This window comes from Cherax quadricarinatus, chromosome 39, assembly GCF_038502225.1.
Source record: "Cherax quadricarinatus isolate ZL_2023a chromosome 39, ASM3850222v1, whole genome shotgun sequence".
Taxonomy (NCBI): Eukaryota; Metazoa; Arthropoda; class Malacostraca; order Decapoda; family Parastacidae; genus Cherax; species Cherax quadricarinatus.
The window spans coordinates 23,381,541-23,392,614 of NC_091330.1; the positions used below are offsets into that span (position 1 = coordinate 23,381,541).

General features: G+C 37.3%; 1 protein-coding gene across 1 annotated transcript; it reads left to right on the forward strand.

Annotated features, from left to right (window-relative positions):
- Positions 1–7,286: 7,286 nt before the first annotated feature.
- Positions 7,287–9,640, forward strand: LOC138853778 (uncharacterized). Its single transcript, XM_070092529.1, has 2 exons — positions 7,287–7,549; positions 7,949–9,640. The coding sequence occupies exons 1-2, from the start codon at positions 7,544–7,546 to the stop codon at positions 8,309–8,311; spliced, it is 369 nt and encodes a 122-aa protein (XP_069948630.1). The 5' UTR covers positions 7,287–7,543; the 3' UTR covers positions 8,312–9,640.
- The last annotated feature ends 1,434 nt before the right edge of the window (positions 9,641–11,074 follow it).

Here is an 11,074-nt window from a genome sequence, read left to right on the forward strand (position 1 = left end):
CTATGCCAGTTTGTAGTGATATGTTAAAAAGATTAGCCAAAGGTATGCTAAGTTCCTCTTTACATTCCTTTAACACCCTTGCAAACAGTTCATCAGGACCTGGAGATTTGTTAGGTTTTAGTTTCTCTATTTGTCTGAGGACCATGTCACTAGTTACCGCAATCGTACATAGTTTATTATCATCCTGTTCTACGTAATCTATTATTTCAGGAATATCGCTAGTATTTTCCTGGGTGAAAACTGAGAGGAAGTAGGTATTTAGAATTTCACACATATCCTTATCACTGTCAGTGATCTGACCAAAGTTACTTTTAAGTGGGCCAATCTTGTCCCTAATATTACTTCTGTATACCTGAAAGAACCCTTTTGGGTTAGTCTTTGAATCCCTTGCGACCTTAGCCTCATAATCTCTTTTTGCTTTTCTTATTCCTTTCTTTATTTCTCTCTTTAATTGAATATATTGATTTCCTAACTGCCCATCCCCTCTTTTGATACGCCTATATATGCCTCTCTTTTGACCAATGAGATTTTATACTTTTGCACAGGGAAAATTTCTTGACGAAAAAGGCTAGTATAGCATAAAATTTTCTAAGTTGCTTAGATATTTAAGAAAATAACTATGGACTGGTATAGTTCCTTTTATTTTCCAAGCTAGAAATTTCTAGTAATTTATCATATTTAATCTAAAAGTCTTAATGTTGTCTAAGAAGCCGTTATTTCCTCATAACTCACTGACACAATTAAAAATATCAGAACTGTCGGGTCCAGATGGCAGCTACTTCAGCACCTCCTATACCACGAATTCTTGAGGTCTGAATACCACGGTTTCTTCGGAGTTAATTTGATTACCCAATAATTATAAGTTGCTTGTGACTAATTTATCGTCAGGGACAGTGCCTTCAGCAGCTGTTCCCGTGTCTTGTCCCAACGGAAAAAACACTTTAAATCTCTCTTCTGTCGCATATTTTCTGCTATGGGTGTAGCTCTTTCGCCACCATGACCGCGCCATGTTTTTCGGAACTTCGTTTTGGGTCAGCACAAGTAAGACGAGTTTCAAGCAACATTACAAATTCAAGGGAAAGTAACTTGTATAACAAACTCTATTCACATAGCTTCTATGTCTCTTGATTATGAGACTAGCAGGCACAGGATGTTTGTCATCTAATAATACCGGAAATAATTTACCGTATAGTGTTACAGTTAATGAAGAGTTGTCCGATGAGACACATTTAAGTGATCTGATATCCAGTGTAACCAAATAACACAGACCACTTATGTTTTTGCCAAGTAACCTTGATTTGTATGGGGGCAGAAACCCAGATAACCAAGTCACATTATCTGTATTTTAATCTTTGTTCAAACACACGTCACTTATTTCCTTGTACATATTTGTGCCAGGGAGAGCCTTGAAATCACGTAAGATACAGATATAGACATATTATGTACTATGAACAATGGAAATACATTTTTCATATAGCCCCTAAGCTCGCCTCCATTTTCACTTCGATTCGTCGGTAGATAATAAACCATTACTCTCATTTTCTTAATTGATAGACAGTTTAATTAAGATGAAGTGTTGTCACAAAGGCAACGCATCAGCAAAGCTCTTTTCATACCTCACAAATCACATCATAAGCTAATATAGAAACATCCTCCTGATACAGGTAAGTTTTTTGAGGACAATTAATTATGAACATCTCTATGAAGTAGTAACCTGGGGTGCATTTGGCTTCAGGTCCCGATAGCAGTAAACTGTGACCATAAATTTTACCTTAAGCACTTGGTAATGTAAAAAAAAAAAGTTGTCATCATTCACTATTTACAATGCTGTATTTGTAGGCTAAAATTAAATGTGCCCTCTTCTACCCAAAAGTAATTGAGGACCTAACGTATGAGGAACTAAGGTTAATGAGCCATTAAACATATACACGCCCCTCTCCCGAAACTCTTAGTTTAATATCATGGTGTGTATCTGCTTGCATCACAAAGTTAAATATATCATTCTCACTATCTTCATCTTTCTCTCACCTGTTACTTTCTTCACACATCTCTCTTTCCTCAACACAAAAGTCGGTACATATTCGTTACAAAAACCCGTCAGGAAGGTAGTGACGATGGTCCCGCCTCCTAAAGAGCTTCATGGCTTTTACAGCTGGTAGTTAATGGGACCTTCCCTCCCTGGGACTCCTAAACCCTGAGTCTCTGTGGTGTATCTTCCTGAAACTCGGTTCAATACACTTTAGCCATGGGTGGGATGACTGCTTCACTACACTAGCATGCCCACCTCACCTCTTTCCTACTTAGATCGTTCACGTATTCCACATCCGTCCACTGGTGAATCTTTGATGACGACCTCAGTGGTCAGGTACCACACCTCGAGACCAGCCTAACCCCTATGCTGCAACGTACACTATTATATTGGGGAGAAAGCTCAAATTCACTGAAACAAGAACCTTTCACCAGCATCAAGGGAACGTTGAATGTAGCTCTGCTAGCAGCAGCATCTTTGACAAGGTCTACAGTAGTGTTTCATCCGCAAGTGTGTATATCCAGCAGTCACTGGGGACCCACTCTCAAAGATTTAGGTATCAGATGACTCCTCCCAGCCTTGTATCTATGTTTTTTCCTTTCGGTAGCGGACTCCATCATCAACAGTGGCGGCGCTAAGGGTTTGAGAGCTTAAACCCCCATAATTTCCTTCAGCCCCCAAAGCGCAACTCCCTTCTCCCCTTCGTGATGAAAAACACCAGTTATCCCATGTGTTGGGATAACTGGTTCACATCATGGTTCCTTCCTTGTCATGGCAGCCTTCATAGATCTCATTACATTACACGTGGTCATAATGGCTCCTCTCACCAGATTAGAGACAAACGCCTCACGTCAGATCCTCAACGTATCACTAGTGCTACTTAACATGACTGAACTCTATGTACATTGTGCAACACTTGTCGGTTTCTTGGACCATTTATTCATAGTACAAATGTCTAAATTATGGTCTTGTTGGTTCTGGACACTTATTGTTCTGCAGGCACTTGGAAAATGGAGATGCTGTACCGAGATACTGACTCATTTATCTCCAACTGGCCAAACGTATAAATAAATTTTAATGGTTTTAATCAATTTTAAACTGATTTTGATAACTGTTAGAATGCAAACACCAAGATTACCGCTCCTGAAAAATAAACGACCACATCAAAGCCTTTTCTGTGATGCTGGAGCACCAAAAATTCAACAGAGTTCATACAGAACTGCAAAAGATAAAGGCAAGTTCTTGCAAATACCGGGAAAACTTTTGAGAAAAGTTGTTTCAGTAGTAATGTTCCTTGCAGAGAGGACTGGCATTTTGTGGTGATACTGAAAGTTCACACGTGTCTAATGTAAACTATCAGGGTTACAATTACCACTTAACAGAAGTTGCCTGAGATTTTTTTTCAGATCACATTCAACTGTATGATAATCCAGATAAGAGGAAATGTGTATGACGATCAACCGGCAAATGTTATAAAAACCAAAGTGTCTGATATCAAGATAGCTAAATAATACGGAATCAACGTTGATTTTACTCCTGACATCTGTCACGCTAATCTGCTGATAATGACAATCATACACTGCGCCTGGAGCTAGAATTCGACTCTAGTAATCACAAATCGAGGAATACAGTGTCAATTCGCACAGTTCATTCGGCAAGACTCGTGAACATATATTAAGAACATGAACCTTATGAGAACTCTTATATTCAAGGGATAAAACTGCCTACCTTACTTAAGTTGATTAATTTCCACTCTGAATATCATTTCGTATAGATAAACTTCATTATTTATTCCTTGTAGCAGAACTAAGTTGAATAGAACTATAATTATATACACGAAAATAAGTTGAATATAATTATAATTATACGCCCCCAAAATTAGCTGAATGCATCGCTTCAGCGGCTTCTTTCAATAGCACTTCTCTAATTCGTCATGCGGATGCGAATGGCAAACTGCCGACCGTACTGAAGATACGTTGTAGACATGTTTTTTTTAGGACAACATTTCGAGCTGTATAGAGCTTTATAAAGTCATATGCACTGCAATTAAAGCACTAAATGGAGCGAAATTTTGTCCCAGCAATACATTGTTCAACAACGTACGTGTTCTGCAACAAACGGTCGCACAAGAACTCGCAACAGATAATTCCTGGTGTGTTAAAATAACATCACTGTGCCTTACCGCGAGTTTTGATCATGACTGTGACCGGTTTGGAGGGTTCGTCTTCCTCGCGACCCTGATTAAGGTCAGGTTTACTTCCTGACTACCAGGCCAACCAAACTGTTGCTGCTGGTTACTCGTAGTCTCGCACAGCCATCATGACTGATCAACCATTTGCAGGATGTTGCTTAAATTGTAGTTGCCAGTTGTAACCACAATCTTAGATTATTAACATTATGTTTCCAGTTAAGGTCAGTACATCAGCAACGCTCACTGCCAAAATTCTTATTAAATGACTTATTACTTGTTGCTCACATTAGAAATTGAGAGCAAAATGTAGAAATATATATTTTTTTTTATTTATCAAAGCTACTGACCCCTTAAGTTTCATACATATTTCTTTTACACAGTGCTATAACGAACGGTTTATATAACGAATATTTACATAAACGGTTTTGCCTATAAAACTGAAAATATTAAAAAGTTTTAAAAGACCCTACAGAGGAACTGCCTGTAGGATCAGTCACCAAAGAGAACCAAGAAGGATGACTGCACTCCTTCCACCTCTTCTCAGTAATTCTCTCGTCTTGCTCTGACTCATGTCGTGCATCCTCAACAACACTAAGCTAGGATAAACTACGATATTTTTTTTTTTTTGTATAATTTATTTTTTTATTATAAGTATTAATGAGATTCTCTATTTCAGGAATTTAAATGCACATTTAAGAACTTTTTAAATTTTTTATATTATACAGGGTGACCCCAAAAAAAAAAACTGGACAAATAGGCGAAATTGCATTTTTGTAATAATTATACAGTAATTTTAATGAATAATATCTTCAACATTTAGTGCAATATTAGTGATGCAAAGTTCAACACGCTTTGCAATATTCATACGAACACAATACAGTAACTCCGATAACCGTGGGGAAAAAAACAGATTAGTGTAAGTTCCTTTGTGTCCAGACTTTTGGGTCACCCTGTATTTTTCACTGTTAAGTAGTTGTATTTGGGGGCCTGGAACGGATTACCCCTATAACGAACGAAGTTCTAGAACAAATTACATTCGTTATGGTATACTACCACTGTAGTTAAAAGTAAAAATTAGCATTATTATAAAACGAGGGGGGAGGGAGGACGATACTAAGGGTAAATGGGGAGAAACTAAAGGGAAAGGTTTTACGAGAGTAAAGAGAAGAGGACGAGACTAAGGGAAGGGTGGGTAAGAACACAGGGAGGACACAAGTGACGAAGGGGAAAGGTGGTTATTATACCTACACCCACCCCTGTAACATCAATACCCACTAATTACCATATCTACGCACACTAACTGTTCTAGCTATACCCACTACTTGTAACATCAACAACTGTAACAACACCCACTACCTGTGATATCTTCATTCACTGTTCTATCAACGCCCACTACCAGTAATATCAACACCCACTAATTGTTATATCAACAGTATCTGTTATATCTACACCCACTGTTTCATCTAAACCCACTACTGTAATATCTACACACACTACTGTGATATCTAAACCAACTACTGTAATATCTACACCCACTACTGTAATATCTACACCCACTACTGTAATATCTACACCCACTACTGTAATATCTACACCCACTACTGTAATATCTACACCCACTACTGTAATATCTACACCCACTACTGTAATATCTACACCCACTACTGTAATATCTACACCCACTACTTTAATATCTACACCCACTACTGTAATATCTACACCCACTACTGTAATATCTGCACCCACTACTGTAATATCTACATCCACTACCTATAATATCTACGTGTTTCGGTCAGTGCGCTCTCTAAGAAAGTTATTCTCATATTTCAAAAGCTCAGCCTCCTCTAGTTCAATGCCCGCAAAGGGAAGAGTAATGATCGTTAGGTAAGTTTCTAATGCAGTTACCTTTCAGTATTTAGAAATTCTAAATGAATAAGAAGTCATTCACAAATTAATGCATGACAACTAATGCCCAAAATTCTTCAATAGCTATATGAACTTAGTGACTGCACGATCCGGGAAAGGTGTCCCCGGATCCCATAAGCCCAGCCCGTTCTGCTTCAATGCAGGCAAAAGGAACAGCAGAAAGTGCAGCAACTAGATAGTTAAATATCTAACTGTCTAAGTAATAAAAGATTATACATCAACATTTTAAAGTTCGAAGCGTATTATGAAATGCAATTTCTAGTTATATCATGGAAAAAATCATTTAATAATATTGGTAAATTTGAGCCGATGCAATCTAAAATCAATACGATGCACTAAAAGTTTTAGAAGACTGGAAGATACGTTCACTAGTTTTTGCACTGAACCCAATAATGTTCAACCTCATTAAATATGTTAGAAAAGTGGCAAATTTGCACCTTCACAGGCAATATATATAAAGTATCATCATGTCATAAGATGCAGCTATACAAGGTTGAAGATGCTCATAACACACATCAATAACAGGCAAATATTTTATGGAAGCTAATATGATACTATTCTAGATACATATTTTATAATTGGTACCAACATTCAAAAAACAGTCCTAGCTTTACGTTTGCCAATAGTTCCACGAGCCTGACCCAAGATATAGTTCAGGAAGATTAAAAATTTGAAGCTGATCAAATAAGTTGATATTAAAGTTATAATCGAAAAACTTGGAGATGAAAAAAAAAAAAGTAACACTCTACCTGAGCATTCATGTCGGCAATGGATTATTAAAGCCGTGCAAAAAATTAACTTTTAGGGGCTCACTAATCTCGTTTAATTAAAAACTCCATAAAAATCGATTTTTCATTATTTCTCAATTTTCTTTTCATGGTTATTTTCTATTTAAAATTCACTACAATCTTATAAGATTTTTTTTTAAGAAACTCTACTTTCCATACCTTCTACTAGCTACGAAACAATAACATCCGAGGGACCGAGGTCAAATTTTACAAACTGATACCTAGACTGGCCAATAACAATTCAACGTTTCCTTTAAGACACATCAGCATTGAAGGTTTCAAGCCAATCTGAGGAGTCATGTACAAATTATCGCATGAAAACTAAGATTTTAAGTTTTACACCTTTACCGCACGGTGCCTCAATATTGAGGCACCAAAAGTATGGTTTTCATGGTGCCATAGACACAAAGCATATGCTCCCAGAGACTTCTTGCCTCAATCCAGCCAATCACACACCTTCTGGGCAGAGCTTGAAGGTGGCGACACTTGGGTATTGTCCTCTGCTATTGGCTGGGAGCTCCTCGAGTGTTCATTACTGCTTGACTTGTTGAAGGAGCAGCATTTCGACCCTCACTCTCCTGATATTTCACCAATTTACACCACTCCAGAATGTCGGTAAGCTTCTGAATGTGTTTCCAGTGTATTATTGAATGTTTGAACCTCATTTTGAGATGCAAATGAATTGCCTGAGGCATTGAGAAGTAACAAATAAATGCACTTGAAGTTTTGTTTACCTTTTTGGTATCAATATTGAGGCCCGGCCTGACAATGGTAGATTATCACTTACTGTTTTTGTATCAATATTGAGGCCCGGCCTGACAATGGTGATAAGAAATGTGCCAATGAAGGTATCATATATCATGGATTAACATATCATAATTAGACCGTCTTTGTCACTGATAGCTAACAATTGCATGCTGAATCAAATTCATTGACATATGAGTAATTTTACCTTGTAAATTTATCAAATTTGCTCATATGGAATGCTCATTTTGTGTTTTCTGTTCATTTCAGTTGAACACAAATGTGTTTTATGGATCAAGGGCTCAAAGAAGAAGGGATTACATCATGCCAGAGTTACATGATGACAGTGACCCTAATGAGGAAGTGGATTCTGGAGATGATTATGAGCCACAGGCAGAAGCTTCTTCTTCAAGTGAAGATGAACATGAAGATTTGTCTAAGAGAAGTGGGCAAGTTAATGTAAAACGAAGAAATGTACGAAAACAAGCAGTTAAAGATGACGAGGTTGAGGTAGATGAAACAACTGTCAACAACACTAATGCCACCTGGAGCAAACTTGACATAACAAATACTCCATTACTTGACTACAAACATGAGGTACCAACACAGAGGAGGAGAAGAAAATGCCTATAAGTTCCAAAATTGTTATTTGCCTTGCAAAGACTATGGACCACACAAAGACCAGTGCAATTTATGCAGATAACTTCTTTACCAGTTTGCCTCTAGTGAAATATCTGCATGCTACATTCAATTGCAGGTACACAGGCACTGCAAGGGACAGCAGAATTGGAAAACCACCACTTATGTCTGTCAATGACATGGAAAAAACAAAGGTGAAAAGGAGTGCTATGGATTACTGTTCATTGGATGGTGTCCTTGCTGTACGTTGGAAAGACAGTAAGGTTGTTACTTTACTGACTAATGATATTGGCATCAACCCAGTGACAAAGATAAAGAGGTACAGCAAGGAGCTCAAACAAAAGGTGGAAGTTGACTGTCCTGCAGTGATAAAGAATTATAATGCCCATATGGGGGGCATAGATAAGAATGATATGTTGGTGCATCTCTACAAGTCTCCACTCAAAGCAAAACGCTGATACATGAGGCTCTTTGGATATATCATTGATCTTTGTTGTGTCAATGGCTGGTTGTTGTACAGGCGTGACTGTGGTGCTTTGAAAGAGAAATGCATGAACCTCAAGGAATTTCGGTTTTCCATCTCCCATTCTGCAAGAAAGTCAACCAATGGAATCCCAAGGAGCCTGAGATCTCCAAGTTGTTCAACTTCACGGTCTTCTTCAAGGTCTTCTTCACTTGATGACATTCCCAATCGGCATAGAAAAAGGCCTCATGATACAATATTTGATGAAACACAAACACACTGGCCAGTTTCTGCAAAGAGGCTTTCATGTAAACATTGCAACACCAAGAACAAGAGGACCTACTCTTCCTTTGCTTGTTCCTTCTGCAAGGTTAATTTATGTCTAAATTCAATGAGGAATTGTTTCCTGGAATTCCATAAGCAACAACATGCTTAAATTCCTCTGATAATATTTTTGTAACATTTTTTTCAATTTTTTATAAAATGTCAATTACTAAAAATGTGTTAAATTTATTGAAATCAAGTTTCTGTGCCTTTTGTTTACCCAAGTTGTTTATGACTAAACCTTAAATGTATATTTATGCCTTTAATTATCAGTTATAGAAGCTGTTATGATTCTTTTAGACAAATGCCTTTGTCAGGCTTGCATCAAATTTGATGCCTGATCTGTCAACTACAGTTTAACCATTGTCGGGGAGTGCCTCATATTTGATGCGGCCAAAAAGGGCATCTTATGGCCCAAAAATAAATAAACTCAAAAAATGATCACAAATAAATATGTCTTAGAATTGCATATACTGTCACAATATAGGTTGCAATTGTTGCATCTGCTCAAATATGAGGCACGGCCTTGTAAAGGGTTAACAAATAATTCCTCGTTCATCACATTTATTGTACCATGCGACAAAAATGGTTACAAGAATAGGAAAAAAATTCCCAGCGCATTCGTGATCTCACATTCCTTGAGAACGTTACAATGAACACGGAAGTGCTAAGAATTTAATTTCCCATTCAAAGCAGTTAAAATTAAATGTTGACATGTATCACTTGACATGTATCTGCTTGACAATGCGAACACAATGAATTCACTTTCGTTTGTTTACTTTCCCTGCTGTTTAAAGTGCACCAGAGAACACCAGTGTAGTGTTCTCACTCATTCACTCTTCCCATTGCCCTCTTCTCCCAAGGGTTCGAGCCCCGGCATTTTACTTGAATTACATTGCTTTACTACGAATTTTCAAGGACTAGTAGTACAAGTGGATAGTGGTGGATTGGGGTATTAGTTCAAACGTGTGCTCACAGCAACAGCAGTGGCTCGCACAGACTTATCTAGTAAAAATAATTTCGTAGTTCTGCTCCAGAACTACTTATTACTCTCTATAGTGTGTCTGCTGTCACGTTACTGGAGCAGATGTGTCCATTTATTCAATCGGTCAAATACGCTGTTTTCATTCAGTAACAATCGACTGTGATAAAATTATAAAGTTAAAACTTACAAAAGTATTGTACCATGAAAGTGTCATCAGTATCTATATAAATGTAACATATTAAATAGAGCAATATATAAGCTTGTATATACTGTATACATGAAACTATAGCTAGATTAAGTGTCTCTGTATCCCTATCCTCATCAAAGGTTTGGATATAGATAAAGTTTCTATTCATCCTTATTTTATAGGTTAAAATTTTACTGAATGGTATTTAACAGGTTTAAGCGCTACCTTAATGACCCTCGACTAGTTGATAACCTATAAACCCAATTAATCAGCCAATCAGCCTCATTATTTGTTTTTTTAAATAGCGTGAGGTCTGAATATAACATTCTTATATATAAGACCTGAGAAAGATGTGTGCACAAATTCTTGTGAATGGGTTAAACTCTTGTGGATTTCTTCTCACATAGGCCTCCAAGATTAAAGCAATGAATAATCTTGAATAGGCATAAGAGAATGTCGAATATTAGTCTGGTTTGGGATCTGAAATATGCGTTTAAAATCATCCCCAAGGAGGGGATAAAATGTACTAGTACTAGGCATTTTCCACCGCACCAAGAGCCTTGCCAGATATGCAGTGTTGCACACGTTGAAATGCTGAATGAGGAAATAGGTAAGACTTTGTTTTTATATCGCCACAAAAGTAAGGTACCTTAAGTATTTAGTTGAAAACGCATTACTCATAAAGAAAACATTTTATAGGGCAATACCTAGAGAACCATCTTCTAATTAACATGTGATTATGCTACCTTACACACACAACTTGGGTGTCCTACCTGACACACTGAAACATTTTAATGT